At 39.8% G+C, this 26,609-nt stretch overlaps 1 protein-coding gene across 1 annotated transcript in view; it reads left to right on the top strand.

Moving 5' to 3' along the window:
* Positions 1-26,249, top strand: part of prima1 (proline rich membrane anchor 1) — a 53,665-nt gene extending 27,416 nt beyond the window's left edge. The window contains exons 3-4 of the mRNA XM_017692491.2: positions 5,244-5,376; positions 25,174-26,249. Of these exons, the coding sequence (XP_017547980.1) occupies positions 5,244-5,376; positions 25,174-25,276 (236 nt within the window). The 3' untranslated portion in view covers positions 25,277-26,249. The remainder of the gene's footprint in view (positions 1-5,243; positions 5,377-25,173) is intronic.
* The last annotated feature ends 360 nt before the right edge of the window (positions 26,250-26,609 follow it).

Raw genomic sequence — 26,609 nt, 5'->3', positions numbered from 1 at the left:
AACCATTGTAAATGCTTTAGTCAGGTGCCTAAGCACATTGCTTAAAACCATTTATCTTGGCAATGTGTTTTTGCTTGTAAAATCACCATGTACTGTTGCAATAGATGCAAACAAACATAAAATACAGTAAAAAGTGACAAGAAATTCCTATTTAAAAAAAGCTGCTATCTAGTTAGTCGCTAGAATGAAATCTCCTAATTTCTCCAGATTTCATTCCATCACCAGAACAACTGATTTAAGATAAGAAATCATTGATTAGTCAAACCACACACTGGATGAAAACTACAAATAATCAAGGTTGGGATGTAATGGAATGCAATATAGGAAATATATTCGAGAATACAGAAAATAAGTATCTGTACTCAGTCCAAGTTTGTAAAGGCAGTATTCAGAATTCAGAGGTTATCTTTTACCTTTTTGGAAGAATAATTTGACTTTACTTACCCACTAAATTTTAAATTTACACCATATAAACACCACTTATGTTTATTAACTGTGTTATAGTCAGCACACAGCATGTAAAGACAAAAAAACTTCTATATAAACACTGACGTTCCTGCTAAAGCTTGAGTAGACTGATAAATAAATCTGACAAACCTGGTTTTAGTCTCTGTTCTGAGCACTTTTGAGGGATGTTGGAATTGAACAGTGGCATCATCTGGCCTGGGCTTCCAGGGCTATAGCCCCAAATATTTTTTAACCAATCCCAAATCATCATGTTTTGTCCCAGCTCATCCATTTTATTCAGGAGTGCATTTACACACTTCTTAATCTCTGGTGCTATTGTAACACATATACTATAACATAACTATACTATAACAAAAGAACAGGACTCAGTTTCCCTTGCCCAGATCAGGGTTACTGTGGCCTGGGGGAGGGGCTTCTTGGCAAGCACCTGGTGGCCAGGCCTTTACCCATGGGTCCTGGCCAGGCTCACCCCGAAAGAGTTACATGGGACCACTCTCCCATGGACCCACCACCCGTGGGAGAGGCGCTTATGGGGGTCCGGTGCAATGTGGATTGGGTGGCAGCCGAAGACAGGGGCCTTGGCATTCCGATCCTCGGCTATTGAAACTGGCTCTTGGAATGTAGAATGTGACCTCTCTGGCAGGGAAAGAGCCCGAGCTAGTGTATGAGGCTGAGAGATACCAACTAGATACAGTTGGGCTCACCTCAACACATGACAGGGGCTCTGGAACAGACTCTCTTGAGAGGGGTTGGACTTTATTCCCTTCTGGAGTTGTCCTTGGTGAGAGGCATCGGGCAGGAGTGGGCTTACTCATAGCTCCCTGGCTCAGCGCCTGTACGTTGGGGTTTTCTCAGGTAGACGAGTGGGTTATTTCCCTGCGCCTTCAGGTCAGGGAACAGGCTTTGACTGTTGTCTGTGCTTATGCACCAAACAGCAGTTCGGAGTACCTGGCCTTCTTGGAAACCCTAGAGGGAGTACTGGAAAGTGCCCCCTGTGGGGACTCCATAGTCTTACTGGGTGACTTCAACGCTCACGTGGGCAATGACAGTGAGACCTGGAAGGGTGTGATTAGGAGGAACGGCCTCCCCGATCTGAAACCAAGGGGTGTTTTGTTATTGGAGTTCTGTGCTTGCCACAGTCTGTCCATAACAAACACCATGTTCGAACACAAAGGTGTGCATAAGTGTACATGGCATCAGGACACCTTAGGCCACAGTTTGTTGATCGACTTCGTAGTTGTGTCATCGGATTTGCGACCATGTGTTTTGGACACCTGAGTGAAGAGAGGAGCGGAGATGTCAACCACCTAGTCCAACTGGTGAGTTGGATCAGATGGCGGGTGAAAATACCGGACAGACCTGGCAGACCCAAACGAGTTGTGAGGGTTTGTTGGGAACATCTGGCAGAGGAACCTACCAGAAAGATCTTCAGCTCCCACATCCGACAAATCTTTGACCGCATACCGAGGGAGGCTGGTGACATTGAGTCTGAGTGGGCCCTGTTCTGTGCCTCCATTGTTGCTGCAGTGGATCGGAGCTGTGGCCGCAAGGTCATTGGTGCCTGTCGTGGCAGCAATCTCTGAACCTGCTGGTGGACACCTCGGGTAAAGGAAGCCATCAAGCTGAAGAAAGAGTCGTATCGGGCCTGGTTGGCTTGTGGGACTCTGGAGGCAATAGATGGGTACCAAAGGGCCAAGCGGGCCGCAGCTTCGGTGATTGCTGAGGCAAAAACTCAGGTGTGGGAGGAGTTTGGTGAGGCCATGGAGAAAGACTATTGACAGGCAAATCGTCAGACGCCTCAGGAGAGGAAAGCGGTTCCCGACCAACACTGTATACAGTGGGGCTGGGGGGCTGCTGACTTCGACTGGGGACGTCATTGGACTGTGGAAGGAATACTTCAAGGATCTTCTCAATCCCACCAACGATCCTTCCCCAGAGGATGCAGAGCTTGGAGATCCGAGCAAGGGTCTGTCCATCACTCGGGCGAGGTAGCCAAGGTGGTTGGAAAACTCCTTGGTGGCTGAGCACCGGGGCTGGATGAGATCCGCCCAGAATTCCTGAGGGCTCTGGATGTTGTACGGCTGTCTTGGCTGACACGCCTCTGCAGCATCACGTGGACATCTGGGACGGTCCCCCTGGCAGACCGGGGTGGTGGTCCGGCTTTTTAAGAAAGGGAACCGGAGAGCGTGTTCCAACTACCAGGGGATCACACTTCTCAGCCTACCTGGTAAGGTCTATGCAGGGGTACTGGAGAAGAGAGTCCAACCGATAGTTGAATCTCAGCTACAAGAGGAACAATGCGGGTGTCGCCCAGGTCATGGAATGCTGGACCAGCTTTTTATCTTCACCAGGATTCTGGAGACTGCGTGGGAGTTCACCCAACCAGTCTACATGTGTTTTGTGGATTTGGAGAAGGCATTCGACCATGTCCCTCGGGGGATCCTGTGGGGAGTGCTCTAGGAGTATGGTGTGAGTGGCTTGTTGTTAGGGGCCATTCAGTCCCTGTACAAAAGGAGTAGGAGCTTGGTTCGTATAGCTGGCAGTAAGTCGGATTATCATCCAGTCAGGGTTGGACTCCACCAGAGCTGTCCGTTGTCACCGATTCTGTTCATAACTTTTATGGACACAATTTCTCGGAACAGCCAAGCGGCGGAGGGTGTCCAGTATGGTGGCCTCAGGATTTCACGTCTGCTTTTTGCGGATGATGTGGTCCTGTTGGCACCATCAGGCCGGGACTTCCAGCTCTCTCTGGACCAGTTTGCAGCCGAGTGTGAAGCGGCTGGGATGAAAATCAGCACCTCGAAATCTGAGACCATGGTCCTCAGTCGGAAAAAGGTGGAATGCTCTGTCCAGGTCGGGAGTGAATTTTTGCCCCAAACGGAGGAGTTTAAATATCTTGGGCCGAAATGAGCTTTCTCCGCAGAGTCGCCGGGCTCTCCCTTAGAGATAGGGTGAGAAGATCTGCGATTCGGGAGCGACCCCGGGGAAGACCCAGGACATGTTGGATGGATTATCTCTCTTGACTGTCTTGGGAACGCCTCGGTATCCCTCCGGAAGAGCTGGAGGAGGTGGCAGAGGAGAGGGAGGCCTGGGCCTCTTTGCTTAGACTGCTGCCCCCGCGACCTGGACCCGGATAAGCGGTTGAGGATGGATGGATGGATGGATGGATACTATAACATTCCTGGAGAGAGAGAGAGAGAGAGAGAGAGAGAGAGAGAGAGAGAGAGAGAGAGAGAGAAATTGTATTATTGTATTAATATTGTTAATAATATTTTTTTCTAATAATATAAGTGCTTAATACCCAGATAAATAGATTTTAAATTAAATTTTAAAATGATGTATACAACTTTTGTTCAGTGTGATTACATGGAAGTGTAATACCTGAAAGAGGCCTCTCTGCATTTTCTGTATTTTATGGAAGGTATTTGCAGAAGGCCAGTATTTAAAATCACATGCAGGAACATAGACAAACAGGTAGCCAGTGCAGTTATTTCTGAACAGTTGTGATATGAGCTCTCTTTTTTGTTTACGTTAGGATTTGTGCTGTTGTGTTTTGTACAAGTTGTAGAGGGTGGTTTGTTTTCTTAAGAAGCTCAGCAAAAAGAGTATTACAGTATTCAACACTACATGTAATGAAGGCATGAATTTTCACCTGTAATTCACAGACATCTGCATACATTTAAATGGTTGATAGTGTTACTGTTATGGCATTATTATGGTAATATACTGTATGTCAGGATAGCTAGTTGAAGGAGTGACACTATTGAATTAGTAAATTGAAAAATTAGTAAATAGAATGAGTAAATTGAAATGACCATTTTTACAGTGTACAATAGTGCAAACCATTGTACACCAACATTCTCTATAGGATTGTAAAATTAGTCACCATCCTTCCTACAGGAGATCCACTATACTGCAGAGTTTAGTTCCAACCTAGCAGGCTGAACCTTCTTTATCAAACACTAATACATCTGATCCAGCCAGTCAAGGACTGCAGCAGGTGTGGTAGATTGTGGTTTGAACAACACTTACTGGAAGGGTTGGTAACTACTGTTCTAGAAAATGCATTGTTAATTATAGTAAATTGTATTGATGCACCACTAGTAAAATACAGAAGCAGCCGGTCAGCGGTGTTGACCCTTGATTAAGCCCAGGCCGTTTTGAAATGAAATTGTTCTGTATAAAAATAAGGTTGGCTCTCTTACTTGCACAGCCAGTAAGGAGATAACAAATCCTGTCAGTCTACAGTAGTAGTAGCTTTGCTCTGGCTTTAATGGACTATTGCATATCTGTGTGCTGTATGCTGATGAGGCTCAGAAAATGCTGAATCCAGAGCTCGACACACAGAAAGAGACCGTAGATGCGGTACTTGTGCATGATTGTGAGGGTGAGGGGGGCCGTTAATTTGCCTTCTCCCGTGAATTTTTATAAGTGCCATTAAAATCCATACTCAATAAAGCACAGCAGTGCCAACACCCCCCCAACCACAGAAAAACTCATCCAAACTTTAAAGTGGCGCAGGAGGTATGGTGGAGGGCCCTGAAGTGCTAATACGTTTCTGGGTGAGGTGGCTGCGTAATGGGCCGAATGAAGCACCTCTCAGATAGGAGCTGATTAATGGAGTGGTGCAATGCACTGCGGCCCCGTCACTGGGCCCTGGAGCTTTACAGGTGAGAGAGAGGATATAGCCACAGTGTGAGCAGAGCTTCTTTCCCTACAGTGCCCTTTTCATTTCTCTCTCTCTCTCTCTCTCTCTCTCTCTTTCTCTATCATAGTGGCTCCGTCTACTGTTCCACCTATGAAGCCCTGGGGAAGGGAGGTCGAGATTTTGGTGCTGGGGACAGTGAGCTGTGCTTCAGTAGTCTTCCTTCTCTTGACCGTCATCATCTGCTACAAGGCTATTAAGAGGTAAGGTTGACTTCGGCAGTGTGGGTTTTCAATGTCTGACAGTGGCCATAAATGTCCACGTGGCATTTCTTTACTGATTCCACCCAGTGGCAACTGCTATGCATTTTTCAGGAACACTCCTCAAACATAAACATTTATAACAGAGATGAAACTATTACTCTTTATCAATATTGACCAAACCAAGCAGTAAAGCCTATTAACGTATGCAAAATATGGTCATATTTCAGCGACATACATGAACATGAACCAGCGCAGCGTTTCGGCTTCTGGTTAGAAAGCCAATAATTTCATATATTTTCAGAAAAAATGTAATAATATAATAAAAATAAAAAAATGCAATATAATGCAATAAAAAAAGTTGTGACACAAAATGTAAATAATGGTAAATAAAAACAAAATGCAATGAGTGCAATGCAAATCTCGACACATTTTTTATTTACAATAGAACATAGAACACAAGATGTTGAAAGTGAGACATTTTACCAGTTTATGAAGTTGGGACAGGGCCATGTCTACCATTGTGTAGCTTCCCCTCTTCTTTTAAGAACAGTCTGTAAACGTCTGGAGAGTGAGGAAACCAATTGCTAGAGTTTTGGGAGAGTAATGTTGTCCCATTCTTTTCTGATGTAGGATTCTAGCTGTTTGTGACAGGGAGCGAGGAGGCGGACGCACGTGCTGAGATAAGCGAGATTTACTAAGGGCAAATCCAAAATCAGGGTCGAAACAGTCCAGGGTCATAGAGCCAATACAGATAGATTGGGGGGCAGACATGACAAATCAGAATCAAACAAAAAGTAAAAACAGAACATCCAACATAGCATACAACACAAACAAATATTCAAACAAAGACCAGCGAAAACAAAGGGCAAACACAGGGCTTAAATACAACACCGGGAAGATGAGGGACAGGTGAAAACAATCAGGGGTGGAGTCACAAAACAAGGGGCAGGACTATGGATACCAAAACAAATGCACATGGAAGATCAAAACACAACACGAACACATGGACAGGACTGGGAAGGGCCAATCGTGACACTGTTCAACATTCCTTGGTCTTTTTTGCTGGATTTTTCACTTCATGATGCGCCAAATGTTTCCTATTGGTAAAAGGTCTGGACTGCAGGCAGGTCAGTTCAGCACCCAGACTCTTCTTCTGCAAAGCCATGCTGTTGTGATGGATGCAGTATTTGGTTTAGCTTTGTCTTGCTGAAATATGCGAGGTGTCTGTTCACAGACAGTGATTTCTGGAAGTGGTCCTGAGCCCATGCAGTGATTTCCATTACAGAATCATGCCTGTTTTCAGTCCAGTGCTGCTTGAGGGCCCGAAGATCACGAGTATCCAATATTGACAGTCGGCCTTGTCTCTTGTGTACAGGGATGTCTCCAAATCTTTTGATGATATTGTGTTCTGTAGATGGTGGGATGTCCAAAATCTTCACAGTTTTACGTTGAGGAACATTTTGCTGAAATTTTTCCACAATTTGTAGGTTCTTGTAGATTTGCTTCTGAGAGACTCAGCAATGTGATGTGAGTTAGTCGCAAATCCTGCTCCAGCTGTTTTTTCTTAATAACACTTACTTTTCCAGCCTTTTGTTGTCCCTGTCCCAACTTTTTTTGAGATGTGTTGCTTCCAAGTTCTTAATGAGTTCAAGATTTTCATGAAATGGTAAAATAATCTTACTTTCAACATCTGATATGTGTTCTATGTTCTATCACAAATAAAATGTGGGTCTATGGTATTTACTGGTCCTTTGCAACTTGAAAACCCCTAGCCTAGATCATTCCTTTTTTCCTGTATTTGTCATTAAAGGGCCCATATACTATATTTTTCTATTCTTTTTTTTCTCTTGAGTTTTACACAGTGTTTTCCAGTCTCTCTTCATCCCTTAGAATTAAACAAGCTGTTTTTGTTACTGTCACTTAAAGACTGAGATAAGTAAAGAACCTGTATTGTATAGTACTGTGTAGTTCAGGCTGAAACGCTCACTATAACACAAATAAGAACAGGCAGAGCTAAACTATATATAGAATAGACAGATATATGTAAATAAGTTGGATTTCTTTATATGGACTGCATAAACTGGAGCATGAACAATACATTTTGTAACATTAGCAACATTCACATACTTACATATCAAATTATTTTGTGCTAATAAGGAAAGGATTTTTTATTTATGGGCCCTTAAAGTAGTGTTTAAACTAAAATCTAAAAAAAGGAATCTTCATGTTTATTTGACATTTTTGTTCTTTGTGTCATACATTGTATACAATATAGGTCTTTGTGTTTATTTTTATCAGTAATGTTTTTCACCAGAAATATTTTTCTACTCCTAATGTTAAGTAATACTGATACTAGTTTTAGCTTTAGCTAAGTTTAAACGAGCTATTTTAATTGAATCTATAAAACGTTACAGTGCTGAAATTACTCTGACAGAGAGAAGCACATAGCATGTCTTTTACAAAACCACAGCTTTTTATTATTCATGTAAAAATGTATGCAAAATAGACATAGACAAATGCAAATCTAGAGTAGACGCTCTGTGTAGCTCTGTGTACACATTTCTCCTGTTACTTAAAGTGTTAGAAACAAACCATACAAGCCAAAAACACAGCTTTGATAAATCTGCTACAGATTTGATAAACACCCAAAACAATTAGAGGTTCAGGCAATTAGCAGCCAATTAAATTAGCCATTAGAAATCCCTCAGAAAATGAAACAATTTTACTGTTTGGGTTAGTGTGAAACATTTGTTCCACAAAACAAATGCAGTTGCACATTAAAAATTGTTGACAGTGTTTATGTGCTTCATCTTGTTTTCTGGAATATGATCCATTTGTCATGTTGACATCATCATCAGTCATATATCTGAAGTCCCTGAACATTCTGTGTGAGCAAGTGTGAAGAAAGACACAAGACAACATGTTTAAGGAGAATCAACAGCTTTGGCAAGTCTAGTTTTGCTGGACCACCATTATAGGATGCAAAAACCATTTGGATAGAAATTCATGGGTATGTTTTAAGTCATCTACATTCTTCAAAATGAGAGTGTGGAGGAAAATTAAGGTTCCACAAAGAGTTATTTGAAGTGATATCATATGAGAATCAGTGTAAAGAATCTAGAAAGAAGTGTAATGAACCATTAATTTTGACAAAAGTGAAGGTTCTGTGCCAATGAAGGTTTTTCCTTGAACCATATATCCAGATCAGGAACCCTTTATGAACCTTTAGTTTTAAAAGTGCAAATGATGAATGCTATAAACCAGTCTTATAAGACTGAATCAGACACATCATCAAATAAATATCATCTTTCACCTGTAAATGGAAAATCTCACTGTAGACTGGATGTGTATGGATGGCTCCATTTCTTCACTTTTGCCTGCATGTACGATTCGCAGGTCAGATGCATGTCACTGTTGTGGTAGGCGTGTTATAAATTCTTTCCATCATAGGCAGTTAAAACTTGGGCTGCTGTCATTAATTATTAACTAATACTGTATTTATACTGTACAGTCATTCACTCTCCATCTTTTATGCATGAAAATGAAGTCCTTATGTATGCTAAATAGGCTCTCCATGTGAAAACTGGAGGTAAGGCAATGCTTCTGTGATCTGAATGTATGTGGGTTGTAATATTTAATAAAACTCCCTGTGCAGAATGGCTGTATAAAGTTCAGGGCCTCTTAGCATTTCAGAATGTTTATACAACAGTGCTAATAGAAACTTTTGTGCTTTATGCTAATGAAATCTAATGCTAATAAATGTATTTAACCGACATGTAACTGAAATGTGAAAATTCACATTTCAAAAGATGTCTGCAAATTTCTGACAGGCTGATGCTAATGCTGTGGTTTTGCTCAGCTCATTGGGCTTGAAGTTGCTCTTTGTAGTGTGCTTTGTATTGCTGCTGGAGCTCTTTGAGGTGAAATGGAAGGCAGCAGCAGCGCTGCATGGCGTGTCAGCCCTGTGCCGCTCTTGAGCTTTGGTAGCAGTGATGCGCTGTCAGGGGAACAGCTGAGACGCCTGTCAAATCAGCAGCAGACAGAGAAATGGCCTCAGACATCCTGCATCGCTCACACAAGCAGCTAAAAAGCAAAGAGGCTCCTGGGTCTTCTTCCATGCACCCCAGACGCCATTACCACAACACGTGAATTAAGTTGAAGGACTTATGAGTTTATTGTGAAATGTTGCATTTTTCTCAAGACTTGTATACTGTCTGGGGGACAGCCAGCTGAAACACTACAGGACAAAATGCAAGCAAAGGCCTTTAATCATTAGAAGACTGAGATCTGAGACACTTCTCAATGTAGAGAGTGTGGTGGGTTTTGTCACTCAACGTGACAAAGAACAGCCTACCGGTACAGGAAGGAGCCATTTGACATGCAAAATGACCAACTGCAGACCATTAGTTTGCCATGATTGTGTTGTGTAGGGGCAGTTATAACAGTGCTAAAACTGACCTGAGTGAAACAAATAGTATGCAATGGCAAACGTGAGGAGATCTCGATTACTAGCTACTAAATTCGTTAAGGATTTTTAAAGACATGATGTGAACTACACAAGTTTTAAAAGAAAACACTAAAACTTGCTTTGAAAGGCTCGTTGTTGACATGGATTGCAGAGCAGGCAGCTAGCTAGCATTTAGCTTGTTAAACAGAAGTTTGTTTTTTAGACTGATAAAAGCCACTGCATGGAAATGCATTCACATGGAAGTTAGGATCCAATGAGAACTGAGAGTTTACAATAATTGTGGCCATCTCAGTGTACATCAGACAGTCCATGTAGCTCTGTGTGGACAAGGCATCTGAGTCTGAGATATGCTTAGTAATGCTCAGTAAAAAGTAATTAACATGAGTCAAGTCAGTGCACTCATGCTACTCTTACCTGTGCCAATATGTGCTACCATAATTATACATCTTGTTGTGCTAAACTACTATGGCCTGCTGAGTCACATCAAACAAACAAAAGCTAAGAACACATCAGCATTGAAGGAGAACGCAAATGCTAATACAAAAGAAAGACTACAAATACAAAAGAAACAATGTATATACATTGCCAGAAATAAGGCATTGAAAACCATAGGAAAGATCTCACAGCACTGAAACATTAACACGACAGCATTAACTGAAACAAAAAAACATTTTTAAAAAATCTGCATTCAAGGGTCACTCAGACCTAGGATTCATCAGGTTTCATATATGAGATGTATGCATAGTCAAATCTCAGTCAGCTGTGGAAAAGAGCCAGTTTAAGAGGAGCCTGGCCACTTCCTATTTCCTCTGTTATATAAAAACATGCAAAACAGAGGATGCCAGTGAGCGAGTCCGAAATGAATGGGAGAGAATAGCTAAATGGCTAATAACAAAAAGTTAAAATAGTCTCTTACTGCTCATCCAGGACTTCCTTTAATTTTGCAAAGTAGAAATATGAATTTCACTATAAAAGCAAAGAAAACATACCTGTATATTTCTTTATTTCTATAGCAAACAGGTTTTGAGCAGCAGGATGCTAGCATTACTGCTACTGAGTGTTGATTGATTGGCAAGCAGAGCAACTCATTGGTCATTCTTGCTCACTGACGTCATGAATGTACATGAGGCGCAATTTTTAACTTCTATCACTCAAGGTAAAAAGCTTTTAAAAATACAAGAACAGTGTGAAAATGTTTTATGCTCTACTGTGTTCAGGAAATGATTGTATTCTTTTTATATTAAAATGATTAAATATTTATAAACTATGATTTTGCTCAAACCCGCGACCCTGAGGGAGAAGCGGCTTAGAAAATGGATGGATGGATGGATTTTGCTCAAATGCTCCACATTGACCCATTCATTTGGAATGCCCTCAAACATTTAAGAAACCCAGAGGATATTACAGAGTGGTGAGGACTAAATGCAAGTAAAAGCAGTTGCATCTTATTTTTGATGCAGCCCTTTTTATTCATGCTATTTCATTTTTTTTAGTATTTAAAAAGAGCATTTGACCCATTATAGAGCAAATAATGTTATTTGTAGTGCAACTTTGGCCAATAGAACATATTGGAAATATGACAGTGTGTACCACATGTTCAGTGTGATTGTGAGCTTTGGGATAAAAAAGAAAGACTAATAAAAATCAGGCTAAAAATTGAGTGTAAAGAATCAGAGTTATGAAAAAATCTGAAAAATTATGATGGTGCATTCTTACCTTATAGTCTGTATCCCTCTGTCCTGAACAAACAAATAACCTTTGCTCATCTTAACAACTCACTGACGAAATATCAGCTGTGGTGTACATCTGTCATCAAGTCATGTTTAGTTGATGTAGGTGGCAGAAGGTGCAGCACTCACATCATTTGTTTTTGCAAAGTGTGAAGTGTTTAGATAGAACAGCAAAGTGCCAGAATGTGGGATCTAAAATGTGATTAGAAATGTGCTCTTTCTTGTGGAAATGAAAAATGAAGAGTGCTTGATTTTGTGTTTCATGTCTTTCAGTCTCTTGGCCAGCTCTCAAACACATTAAAGTGAAACTGTACAGATGTTACAGGAAAACTAGATGGGATCCAAGCTAATGTTTACACATGCATGTCTTTCTGAAATTAATTATTTATTTTCGCAAGCTGTCGAGTCCCCTCCTGGCTTTTAAATAGGCAAGTGTTATTACCTCTGCATGTTGCAGTCATTTGAAATAGACCGGGCGAGTTCATTCGTCATGTGTTGCTGCTCTGCCCGAGAACTTGGTGAAAGGAAATCGACTCCCGATGGGAAACCCAGCTGGCAGCTATTTCCTCACTAATGAGCTTGCCCAGTCTGCCAAAATGAAGAGAGAAACATATTTAATGTTTGCTTTCATATGCATGCAAACTCATCATTTAGCCATGGCCATTGACCGAAGCACTGCAAATGGTGCTTCTTCAAACAATTGTGGAAACGTCCCAGAGAAGGCCCAGATTATTACCCCAATCAGTGCTTTATGGCTTCTTTGCTTTGAAGCCTGGTGTGGATCACTTATTGTAATGAGTTTAATGGAATTAAAGGCACTGGAGGGGAAAGCCAAAGCTTTTTTTCTGTTGAGCGGTTCAGTAGAAAGGCCGAGGACAATTCAGTTTCCCTTGCTCCTATGAGCTGTGATGTAAATAATCAAACTTAGAGTTTCTGAGGTTTTGAATGTTTAGGGCTGTTTTTTTTCTGTCATGGAATCTCCTGTGTCTTTCGCATTTTGCATGTTGTTGGTGAGGTAAGCTGGATATTATGCTCTTATTCCCTCCTCCTCACTGCATGCTGAATATGCAGCACTATTAGATGCTACAGTCAGCTCTGTGGCTTAAAATAACTTTTTTGGGTGAACTACATTACATTTGAAATGCAAATGAGGCTAAGCATATTTTTGGTATTGATGTAGTAACTTCACAGGATATTATTGCTAAAGTGATTGTGTCTCTTTCTGTAAAACATCACAGCATAACTGCCTACCATACCCTGCGCTGTGTTCCTCCTAAAGACGTGCATCCTCACTTTGCAGCAGTATGACTGATGCTTGGTGTAAACATGCAGATGTTGAAAGTATAAAGCCCTACCCCCAGGGACGACACAGGCATTTGTCTCTATGTGAATCTTTTCTCCTTGTGAATAAATATGGCAAATGGGTGGATCCTGGAGACAGTTTCATTTTCTGTCTCCGCTATAATTGGATGCCTGGATGCGCTCAGGCAATAACAAAGCGCAAAAGGTTGTGGAGTGGAAAGGCTGCGGTTATATATAGCACTGCAGCAACTCAGATATGGGCTTCCCCAATGAAAATATGACAGGCTATTGCCAGGCAGTCTAGGGTGGGGTGGGGGCACATAGAGGTGGGGGGAATTTCTGATGGAATTGGGCTTTTTGCTGCTCTTTCTATGCAGCTGCAGGTCTGTCACTATTAATTATATGAAGAACAGAATAAACTACAGATTATTTTAACAATTAAGGAATCAGGTTTTTTTTAAAAAGGTCATACAATAAAAATAGAATTATAATGTACAGTAATAAATCATGCATAGCATTCAAAGGTTGCATGCTTTATTATATTAAGTATTGTACAGAATTGTATATAATACTAACGTACACAGTACTCCAAAAATTGGAAAAACATATTGACTACTCTATAGAATTGGTTCAAACTAAACACATTTCAGACTTTAAACTGACTTGGATTTTAGACTAAAATCCTTTTGCTTTGAGCTACTCTATACCTTAATTTATGTTTATTTTCTTCAACCAAGTGACTGAACATTCCATTGACCATTTGTGTAGTGATCATTTTAGCTCATTTTAACTCAGAAAAGCTAACCAGTACATGACTAGCAAACAACCTTTGAATAGTTTTACACTCATAAAATCGTTCAGTTTGAAACATTTACTTAATTGCAGAAAATATAATTTCAGTAGTGACAATTCCAAATGTTACACACTAATTTTCAGATTTTAGGACTTTAAAACAGTGGGATCTGACTTGATCTCACCATGTGGTCAAATAAAAAAATCTGAAAAAAAATATGAATTTGTATATATTTAGCTTATTACTATCTCAAATAATGCCTTGGTTTAAATAGATAAAAATAGATAAAATAAAGTAATAATGTAGATATCTGAATACATTTTTTTTCTGGTAGAATGGTCTACATAATAGGAAGCCTTTAAAAAGACTTGCATGTTACAGTATATGGCAAAAATACATATAGTTCAGTGTAACCATTAGGCTCACTATCCTACAGTAAGACAAACAAGTAGAGTCTTTGTATCTGTAAACATAGAGATGGTGTGCATTGGGCACATTTGCATTATTTGTTTTATTAAGTCAGTAGTGGATTAGTCCAACAAGCCAGACATCTGTTCATCCCTTAACTTTAAAAAAAAACAACACCACCTTTGACAGGAAAGGGCTGTTTAATTGACACGCAAAATAACCAAACACAGGCTGCTGTTTGAGAGTGACATGTAGGTGCAGGCAATTCATAAAGTGCAGTTATAACCAAAACAAACCCGACAAATTGTTGTGTTCATTGGCAAACACAATTGCACTTCTCCCCTTGCACAGAAGCATGTATACACAGATGTACGAGTAGCCAATCAGAATGCAACCAACAAATTCCTGATAGTTGTGGCCAGCTTAATGTTGAAAGATATCAGGCACTATGCTTACATTACTTTTTAAAAACTTTTTTAAACATTTTATCTGCTTATTTAGTGTGGCTTCATCTAGACTGCTCAATGACAAGTTGAATTAACAAGTGTATTTTAACTCCTGAATGTCTGAAAATTCTCTAACATGTTGGTCAGACATCTGTAAACACACTAATTTACTGAGATTCATCCTTTGCTGTTTCTCAAATAATTCTGGGTCATTGTCCACTTTGATGTGGTCACACACTAAGGGAGCTAAAGAACACCACATTGAACACCCAAATGTGAAAAGGGGCATCCTATGGCCTTGCAGTCCATGCGGGTATGGACAAATGAGATGCACAGATGTTTTGGGGAACAGGGGCTTGATGAGGGGCAACATGAGTTCAGCAAAATTTTATTTACTATATGGTGTGATTTCTCCTGATAAGAGAGACAATGCAAATATGTTTCAGATAAAAAACAGAGTGCTAAGTGGTTTGAGTGCTTCAAAAGCACTCAAAGGCACTAAAGTTAATATCTATGCTGGGATTTGAAATCTAGTTGTCAGTATGCACAGTCCTGGCTTTGCTCTCTTCACTATTTAGCCACTGTGTAACGAGGGGGAGCGATGAGGAGGCAGATGCATATGCAGAGAAAAGCAAGATTTATTGAGGGCAAATCCATAATCAGGGTCGAGACAGTCCAGGTTCAGGGAGCCAACACGGATAGAGCAGGGAACAGATATGGCAAAAAATGAACACAGGAAAAAGCAGACTATGGAGACCAGAAGAAACACCAAACAAAACAATTCAAACAGTACATATCAAACATACATCCAAAGACCAGCAAACACAAGGGCAAACACAGGGCTTAAATACAAACAGGGTTAACGAGGGTGGAAAACAGGTGGCAACGATCAGGGGCAGAGTCAGAAAACAGGGGGCTGGACTGGGACGGAATCAAAACAAAGAAAGCATGTGGACTAGACCAAAACGGAAAAGTACATGGAAGATGGAAACAAGCACAAGTTGTGTTTAGTTATAACTCTGTTAATAGCTCCATAGATTCTTGTATAAATTCCTGTTTTTACAATATTGAAAACTTAGAGTTTATTATTAACACCACTTTTTATGTTGCACATTATGGAGCATAAGCTGATCCATGAGCTCTATTGCTGAGCCTTATCTTGCTGAAATTGATCTTGAAGAACAGGTATTATGAAATACTCTTATTATTCACGCCAACCAGGAAGGTACTTGTACCCTCTGAGGGCAAGTAGACAGGAATTGAAGCCCCTCCTCATTATCACCTCAAGTCTATCTGTGCATATGCCTGTGCATAACAGCAACTGTACCACTTCAGACAGGGATAGGTGGGATGCCTGAGGAAACATGACATTATTAGTCTTATAAGAAAACTTCTTCTTACTTGGAATCAGTGTTAAAAGAATAAATTCTCTTCTTCTTTGGAACAAACCTCAGTGTTAGTATTTCCCCCCTGATGTCAGCTATTGAGCATCATGTTTATTTCCACAGAACATGTTAGCACACATCTGACTTTACCTTTGTTGATGTTTCCTAATGGTAGATTAAATCAGGACACATTAGGGCATCTTCTTGTCGTGTGAGTATGAAATCCTTGCTTGTCACATTTGGTGACTCATAAATTGACCGCTTTATTAGAAGCTCATAGAGATGGCCCACAACCTGGTGCTTCCAACTTTGAACGCAGAAACAGCAATCTCAGCTGAGCCCCATCTGGTTTCAGGGGAGGGTGAATACACTCTGGTGTACATTCCAAAGAGCCTGTGTATGAAATATTAATATCAGCCTATGATGTTTTGTGTAGCCACCTGCCATGTGTGTACTACACAGCGTGTATTATTGATGGCTCAGATCCTCATTTGGAGGTGAGGCTGTGCCTGTTTTAGGCTCTGCTCTGATATTCTGAGCTTCTTCTCAATGAGAAAGGCCCTTGTGCATTGCAGAGCTATGTTTCAGTCTTATATAGCTGTGGTCAATACATGTTTACTGCAGGAGTTTTGCCAATTTGATGTAGCTTAGACTTTGTTTAAATTTTTAAACACTTGATTGATGTGTTTTATGGACATCAGATTCTTCCTACAGTGCTATTAAAACACTTGTATTTTGTTGTTTGCAAATGCCTAGTACAGAATAATGCAGTATGGCTGGTTGATGGAATTCCATACCATAGCAGAGGAAATAGTTCAGATGGATAACCAAGTAAAGAAGGATTCAGTGTGCTTTAGAATGAGTCCCACCTTCAAATTATTTAGCAGATCACGTGGGACCTGCGGGTGAACTCGCCTTGTGCAGACCTAATTTTCATCACCGACATCCAGTGGTGGCACGTTCCAACTGCTCTGCCATTTTAGTCTCTTGCTGTCATGCCAGTGTGTTAAGTCTTGTTTAGAGGGGAACTAGAGCTTTCCTCTTTGCTCTTGCTTTTGTTATTTTGCTGCAGGTTGATTTATACATAGTTCTCCTACAGGCACTGTCTAGCAAAGTTTGTTAAAGGCATACGCCAGTGCCAACAGTATTGATATTACTGGCATTGTTGACTTTAAGACTGTGATTTTCTTGTAAATGATACCTCAGACTCAGTGTACTTTAGTGCTAAACAAATTCACAGCAAGATAAATAAATGGAACCTGTTTTTAAAGCTGTGTTTAAAAGTAAAGGTCTACAGTCACACAGTCAGTCATGGCAACATACAGAGCATGAGCAGCTGTACTTCTGGGTGGTTCAATGGGTCACATTAGGAAAATGTGCTAACATAATTTTAAAAATTGTGCTGTTAATAGTTTACTGAATCACCTATGAATAACATATTAAATTTAACAGCACTAAAATTGCACATTGGTGTTATCATAGGATCTAAACACAAATTACTCAAGCAGGTTTTGCTTCTTCAAACAAGTGTGACTGATGTATGAAAGCATCTGACCATTTATTTTGCTAAACCCCACTAGAATTTCACAGGATAATCCATTAGTAAGCCCATTCATTTGGTTTTAGTCTACATAGCACTTCTCTACTGGGGAAATGCCTGTACAGGGTAGAGATTTGGAAACAGTTTCAGGGACTGATTATATTATGTTTGCAATTTCTGACTTGAATTTCTGATTTCTGACTTCCAACTTTCTAAAATCTGCCACCAGATTAGTTATGACATGTATGTGCACATTGGGCAGTAATACTGATCAGCATGTGGAACTGAAGCTTTCTGTGTGCTACAGTGTTTTCTATTACTGCCTTTATTTTTGGATGTGCAGCTATAGTTTCATAGTAAACATGTATGAATATTCAGTGTACAGAATGCTTAGATCTATGGGAAACATGAGAGAAATTCAATGGCCATGGCATTCAGTGGTCATGATATTCAGGCTTTTGTGCAATCTGTGAGGAAAAATGGTAGAGCAACTGAGAATGTAAGTACAGGATGTGATCAGACTGTCAACAAGAAGAGTTCAAGCCCTCATTACAAAGACAAATGAACATTTGAGAGTTTAGTAATGTAAAAACCATCAGCAGTGGTCAACAGAGTTTTGGAAAACAGTGATATGGTCAGATGAGTCATATTTCACCATTTTTTCCACAAGCCGGAGAGTGCATGTGCAGTGTATAGGCCTGAATGTTTGACCCTTTCAGTGAGGGGATCTGGAGGCCTTGTTATGCCATGGGGGGCATTTGGTTGGCATTGTTTTGGTCTACTTACCCCCTTAGAGGGAAGGGTCATTGCAAATCCATACCATTTTCACAGTTCAGTGTCGTATCCTCTATAACTTATGATGGTTTTGATCCTGATGGCAGTTATCCTTTTCTTTACATAGCAATATAAATGCAACATCACCCTGAGACATCACATGATTAATGGAGAGAAGCAGATAAAAAAAAACAGGACTAGACCTCTGAAACTGACCGGTATTCCAGTATCTCAAAGGATGTTTTTGTGTGACATTAGACAGAACAGACTGAATCACTCATTTCATGTGTGTTTGTGTCACTGTGGCTTGCTTTATCGCTGTTTACAGGAAGAGGCCTGCACTTTTGGAGTGAGAGCTAGTCTTACAAACATTGCCTTCTCTTCAGCTTTTTTATCAGCACACTCAAATCAGCATTTTTTTATGTCTGAGAGACATCCCGGCCCATATTTCCCTGATGAATTGACGCACTGACCTCAGAGATAAGGTTATGTGGTTGGAACTGGCAGCAACTGTAGAGGAGCCTGTGGACCAGAGAACTCTCAGGTGCTGCTAAGAGTCAGTGAGAAAAGCTGACAGTGAGATGGGCTGCGAGTGAACATAGCGTGAGTGTGGCGCTGATTCAGGGAGTTGTGTATTCAGGGGCAGGGAACTGGCTCCCTGTCCGGCTGCGTTACGTAAGCCGAGAGCTCCACAGAGAGAGAGACAGGCTGACTGGCTAGGTGTCTGTGCATGGTGCAGCGCAGCCACCACGATACGAAACAGGAGATCAGAGGGAGCCGCTGGTGTGCATGTGCTTCTGGCTGGCAAATGACAAAAACAAGCACTGTGGAAAGTTAATGACTCTGGATGTTACTTGTGAGAGGCATAGCTTTTCTGTGTTAAGCACACAATGCCATATATTACTTATGTGTATTTGTCAATAACAGTAATTCCAATACTGGCATAGTTCAATGAGTGATAATTAGTTAATGTAAGCAGTGAGCAGTGACATCATTGGACACACCTGGTACTTCAACATGTGTAGCGCAGTCCAGCTCTGCAGAACTATCTGTGGGCAGCACAAGTGATTCAACATTCTCTTTGGCATGGTTGGCATCTTGTAGTGACCTGGAAAATCATTTACACTTTGTGGGCCAATAGGACACTAGACACATGAACACTAATGACATGAAAATAAACAACAAAGTCAAACAAAAAAATCTTTTTTCCAAGCTTTGATGTAGCTTTAAGAGCTCAAAAGGTCTGACTGGATTATTCAGACAAAGAAATTGTATAGTCATATTCAAACGTTTTAACATCTCATCAATTGACTGATTCATGAAAATACTATACCATTTAAAAATAGTATAATAATACATCATTTGTAATGCACAATTTGTTTTTATTTGAGTATTAAATATTAAATTCATCAATCAAACAGTAATTGTGCAGTAAAATGTGCAGAAGTGTAGAGGATGTGTTAATTCATTTTCACTTAGAAAATCAACAGAAATTTTGCACATGACTATTGCTAAAAATGTACAGTATTCATGTTTATTTCAAAATTATTTTTGTCTGTGTCAAAGTAAATTTTCTCAGACCAAACCAAACCTCTATATAGGCCATATATCAGCCACAGTTCTGTTTTCACGATTGATCATCTTTCTTTTAGTCGTTGATTTATTTGCTGCATCACTTCATGTTTTATTGTACACTGAGAGATTTTGCATGCCTTAAACATTTCAGGTTATTTTGAAAAAAAAAATGAAACAACATAGTTATCTCTCCTTCTGTTTTTCACCCATCATCTGCCTCCTCCCCATTTCTCCCCGGTGTAAATCAGACGAGGTGGGGAAAGTCTTTATAGGAAAACTCTGCAGCCCCAGGGCTGCTCCCACTCTTTCTCATGACAGATGTCCCCTGCAGAGCAACTGGATTGTCTCATCAGTCCTGCCCAAGGGACACAGATTGTGTTTGTCACGACAGCCTAGCACAAGCTACTCTTAAACATTTAATCAATCTTTTTAAAGTTTAGCTCCACAGAATGTTTAGTTGCCCTGCACATAGAAACCGAGGTGCTAGAGAAGCTGAAAAAGACCACATGTTCTTGTCAAAGTCACACGTTCAGCTATTTTCTAATAGCGGAAAGTGATGTGTCATTCCAGAACCTTTACTATCAAAGCCAAAAAAACGCCAGCAAAAAAACTAAAGAAACCAATTGCATCATTGGCTCTGTATTGAGCAGAGGGGGGACTCGGGCCCCCAAGAATCAACACGCCAGCATGATAAGCACAGCCTGTTTCCTTTAAACTTACAAACAATAGAAACTGCTAGCTGAGAATACAGAACTAGCCATAGTAGTTTCTGGATTACTCTATACATTTAGCAACACATTTACATTTTGAGGTGTGGAGGTGTTAAATTCTGAAGCAACCAAACCAAGAAGACAAAGGGTCCAGCTGCAGTACGAGAAAGAAACACACAATGCTGTCTATGACGGCAGTTTAGGAATGCAAAAATAAATTTGCTTCAGTGTGTTCCAGGCTGTAATTTTGTAATTTTATCAAGTCAGCACTCTTTCAGGTGGAGCACCCTTTCATATTAGTATATTAAGCATTCACTAATTAGCAGTGCTACCTACAGACAGCCTACATCAGGTCAGGTTTACTTCTATGGCAGTAATCATTCTGTCCGTGCTAGTTTACTAGCAATGGTCCACAGAAAGATCAAGTCTAATCTGAATTTGGTGCCCGTTCATAAACTTAAAAGTGTTTTTAAGATCTTGTAAATGTTTTAAACATAACAACAATATCTTGTTGGAAGTTTGAAACTTATTGATAGCTGCCAGACACTTCCTATATCTTTCAGATTAGTTCAATGAGTGTGTTTACATGCACTTAATAATCTGATAACTGCAGAAAATCAGATTTTGTCAGTAATGTGTCTTTTTTTAAATTACTTTTACCTGAAAATATGAACACATATCATCTGCAAATTCAATCCAGGTTAGAGCAAATTCCTAGGCAAAGGAACATCATAATGTTTAACTTGTGTTATGACTCAGTGCCATATACTGTATACTGAAGTGGCCTAATAATTTTAATCAGCATCTTATGCTGTCAAGAACTGAATGTCAAATCAAATACAATTCAGTAGTATTTCAACATCATTTGTTGTCATTGTTTTCTCTTTTTAAAGCACACCATGTGAAATAACTTCCCTCTGACTCACTTTCTTCTCCGACTGCTGTTTCTTGCCTCATTCCTCCCCTGTGTGGAGTCTCACTGGAGTCTCAGTGCTCGTCGTAATGCACAGATCTGATTGGCTGATTGAGTCGCATCATGTGTGATACATACAACACATGCGATTGGTCTGTGAGTCTCCCGGGCTGCGAAAGTGGTACCATAAAGGCTAGAAAAGTTATGCCAATTAAACTCTCAAAGATAAAAGAATGAAACCTTGAAACATTTGGAATAATCTCTAAAACTCCACCACAGAGTATGCTTTTGGTCATGTATTGCAGCATCGGCGCAGAAGGTGAACTGGAGAAGGCAATTTTTCTGCTCATGGAAAAGTGCTTTCATAGAGAAAAGCAGAAAAGGCCACTGACTCATGGGGAAAATAGCAGAGGAAGGTTACCAACAGCTACTGACGTGAAAACTATAACCACGCTAATTAACTCACAACAGAACACAATAAAACACAACCAACATGTAAGCACGGTTCAGTTAATTAAACAACAACAGCACCACCAACCACAACAAATGTCCTTTTAACAGAAACTGGTGGCATGTGCAAGGGCTAAATTGCGTGCCACACCCCTTAAGCTGCCCTGAAGAGCGGAACTTGTGGCAGACACCACAGTGTGTTTATAAGAGGACGAGACAGCTGATTGTCCACTTTGATAATGATCTTTGTGGTGAAGTTCTTAAACCAAACAGAATTTGAGGTGTGAGAATCTCTCAGGCTTCTCTTAGACTGAGATTGAGAAAGAACTGGCATAATACAGAGAGCCCCCATTCTCATTCTCTTGTCTAGAAAATTACTGCATGAAACGGTGGTCCCTCACTCTTATGTACTTGCTCATTGTCTCATCACCACAAAAGGTACTCTGTGCCTGCTGGAAGTGCCTACTGGAGCTTAGATGTTCTTGAACTAAGCATGGACTTAGACACTCCTTTAGCATACATACTGAACTAAGATGGGTCACCTAAAAGTAATGCTCTTTATCTTACTTAGTGAGTCAGACAGTAAGGAACATCCTTCATCCAACAAGTCGCTGGCTTTTTGTATGCATAACTGGAATAAGCAGGTTATTTTTAATGAGCCGTAGTTCTGTTTATGAAATTAGCCCTGGCCTCCAGACAGATCTCAGAGGACCATCATGCTGTAGAAGAAGCCTTTGGAAAGGTCAGGTTGTTTTCTTTTTCATGTCCATTTTCATCCCTGTCGTCTCACTGCCAAAATGAGGAGTGGCATCTCATTCAGACTGGAAGGAGCATTTACTTGTTATTGGAGGTGGATTCACAAATGTGTGCATCTCGCTCAAAGAAAATGCACTGCATGTTACAGGTTCCTCTCTGTCTAAGGGAACCGGAGCAAAGCACAATCAGACAAGTCAGAGTTCAGTCACTTTTAGGTGATGATTAATTGCTATTTGATGTAAAGTAAATCTTTAAAAGTAAAATGGTCTTCCTCTGTGTCTTTTTCACAGTGGATTTCTTTTTCATTCTTCGTATATACGTTTAACAGTAATTTGTGCTTACCAGGGATTTCTCCAGGGATATTCCTTAAATGACAGTCCTTACATTCCACTGCAAATGATTATGTCCATCATACATATTTAGTTTAGGAGCTCCCCCATGTTTTTCAAGCACTGAGTGACACTGATGAGATGATTCAACAAAATCTTGTTGATGGATAACGTCTGTCTGTTTGGGCGTATGATTAGACAGTCTTTTACAGGGTGCTACACTAATTGGCTGGAGGCGAGCGGCAAATCATTTCAAATATATAGCTGGGCCAAGCTGGGATAAATGCCACATCTTTAAGCCTATCAGCTATAAAAGCTTGTGCGAAGTCATTTAAACCAGAGAATTATTCATGGTGGCATCCTACTCGGCTGTTCATCACCCACACTCTGTTAAGGCTGTCTCTAGAAACCGCACAGAAAAAAAATCTGAAGCATGCACATAAATATGTATCTTAGGTCTGAGCGTGTATTTTAGAGATGTCATATCTCTAATATACATGGGTATCAGGCCGATATCAGCAGAAAATGCTAGATAAGATGTCAGAGAGAAAAAAGATTGAATCTGATCCAATCTTCTTACAGACAGTAGTTTAAAGTAGCACTTTTAAATTGTGTGATGTTGTTAGCTGTCTGCTTGTCTGGAAGTAGTGTGTTCAAGTAGTTTAAGCATCATAACTTACTTTCAGATTAAATACAACAGTTACAAATAGCTCATTTGAAGCTTAGTAGCTTTTCAAGAAGAAATTGGCATTGGTCTCTGTGGGGTCTGTTGCCTTGAAGCAACGTTGTGCAACAATGCAAATTAATTATGCCGTGCATTACATGAAAAACAAGACTTCTGTAAACATTCAAAACAAAACTGAGTAATTATCAATTTGTTAATGTTGAAATACTGAATGTTAAAATAAACAGAATAACTGGATTTTATTTTTAAAGGCTGTATGTTTCAACTCACTGCTCACTTAACAATCAATAAAAATAATCAGTATAGGCACTTCTGAACAGACCTAATTATGCTAGTAAATATACTATATCGCTGTTGTCGGAACAAAACCTCGTATCTCCATAATGGTGACTTTACAGGAGAAGGAAAAAAACTACTTCACTTTTTATGTAAGCCAATGGAACCAGAATTTTTTCCAGGTAATTTTGGGCCTTTAATTTTGGTCCATTCATCATGACACTTCCATACAATTTAAAGAACAACAGCTGTTTTCACACTATGCCCAAAACTGAAAAACGAGAAAAATGGAGATACGAGGTTTTGTCCCGACAGCAGCGATATGCTCAATTGTGCAATTGTGCAGAATGAGATTCTATAAATAGTGCATACATCCTAAATAACTACTTCATGTGTTATATATTTAGTAATGTTAGATATCTAAACAAGTTGGTTCCCAAATAAACTGTAAGAACTGTAGAATATCTGTAATGTTCTCTCGGCTTATAGCTTTACTTTGACACTCTGTTCCACTGTTGCATAATGTTGTTCTGGGCAACGTGCATATTTAAGCACTTTCCCAATATATGCAAATCATATATTTGATATAGAATGTATTGAAAGGAAATTTCTGATATGGGAAAATTTGGTGTCTGAAAAACTGTCTGAAGGAGCAATGTGTCTCATCCACAAACAACACCCGGAGATGTGAACAAATGTATGCTTTTTTGTTTGTTTATTAATTTAAAGTCTTTATTTTCATTCTCAGTCTTTTAATTGTCATTAAACAGATGTAATTGCATTTATATGGGTTAACATGGGTTTATTACCCTGAAGCAACATTGTGTAACAGGGGCAGATGCCCTTTGCATTATATGAACATATCCTAACAAACTGACCCATGGAAATGGAAACTCTTTTGGTATGAAATATGAGATTTTCTTATCAACATTGATTGTTGTTATTATTCTGCAAACGTGTCATATACAAAATAAAGTGGTCCTTTAAATAACAGTATATTGTTATGCCATCACTCACGGAATGCAAGTTCTCCATTTAAGCAGTGAAACCGGTGTAATGCAGAGCCCCTTCTGTAGACTTACATAATTTAATATGAAAATGTCCATTCAGTTTAAATTCATTTTTCAGATTACCCTAGGCTTTACAACAACACCGGAGAGAGCTGTACAGACCCTGAGATGTCTAAGATATCCCATAAGACATAAACTAGCAGTCTAATCAGCTTCCTGGATCTTAATGTTTGTGCTCTCTCTACAGGAAACCACTGCGGAAAGAAGAGAACGGCACAAGCCGAGGAGAGTACGCCATGAGCTCTCGCTGCAAGCAACAGGTGGTGGAGACCAACAACACTGGCGTATAGTAGTTCCAGAGCAAAGCAGTGGAACACTGTAAACACTCCTGACCCCACAAAACCATCTCTTTCTCCCAGCTTTGAAAGGGTTTGGAGATGGATGAAAGGTAGAGAATGAACTTTTGAAGGAACTTTAAACAGTGACTCTGCCTGAGTGGGAGATACGAATACTTAAAAAAACAAATAAGTGCTGGTTTATGATTGACGTATGACAGTATAAAAAAGGATCAGAGAAAGCATGGAGCCCAGAGACTCATTGTTATGTTGGACCAGATGACAGCTGTCAGTATCCTGAGGCTGAAGCTGTCAGGCCCTGAGACACCTCGAGGCCTCCTTGGAGGACAGTATACTAGTAAACACCAACAACAAATCAAACGCATGCACTTTCTGTTGAATGCAATGACGTCTTATAGTTCCTATCCTTGCTCTCCTTTCTGTCTCTGTTTCTCTGCAGTTTCCTCCCTCCCAATATCATCATGTAAATAAAGAAGGCCATGTTGCTTTGTAAGTTCTGACTGGAGCGTATCCTGAGATGTAGTTTGTGTACCAAGTGTAAGCTAAAGGAGAAGCAGGAAGTTGATTGCTTTTTTTGGAAGACTATGCAACTGGAAAGGATTGAAACGTAGTGGTGCATGTTCGTGATATAAAAAACACAATGTTAGCATCATTTGCTGCTAATCAGCATTGCTAATTTCTAATGTCGATCAAGCAGTCTGATACTAAGTGGCCAATTACTTGCTCTAATGGTATTACTGTACATGTGTAATTGACTAATTATGCTGTCATTTCTTATCATCAGTAAATAGGCTAGAATACATGCCACATATACATAAATTAAAGACTGTTGTTTAACTAGTTACATCATGAAGTAAATCGCTGCTGTCAGAACAAACCTTGTATCTCCATTTTTGCTGTTTTTCAGTTTTTTATGTCATTTAAAAATGTCTGCTGTCCTTTACATTGTGCATAAATTTCATGATGAATGGATCAAAAGAAACAAAATTCCATAGAAAAATGTCTGTTTACATTGACTTACATTAAATTTAAAGGATGTTTTTTCCTTCTCCTGTAAAGTTACCATTTTGAGGATACAAGGTTTTGTTCCGACAGCAGTGAAATTATTATTTTTATTCTTTTTTTTGTTTTGTAATTGGATTTTTTTTGCGCAAACTAAAAGATCTTTGCACCTTATTACATGTTGTATTTTCCTAAATTATCAGAATTTAAATTAAGTGTTAAAATGTAATATTCACCATCCATGAGCTAATAATCAGTTTTCAGGCATTGGCCTGTGCAGATTGTCCCATGTGATGAAGAAATTAATTCCATAAGATTTGTAATT

The sequence above is a fragment of the Pygocentrus nattereri genome, chromosome 4 (assembly GCF_015220715.1).
Source record: "Pygocentrus nattereri isolate fPygNat1 chromosome 4, fPygNat1.pri, whole genome shotgun sequence".
Classification (NCBI taxonomy): Eukaryota; Metazoa; Chordata; class Actinopteri; order Characiformes; family Serrasalmidae; genus Pygocentrus; species Pygocentrus nattereri.
The sequence above is the reverse complement of the archived record's forward strand: the minus strand, read 5'-3'. Positions and strand labels throughout refer to the sequence as shown.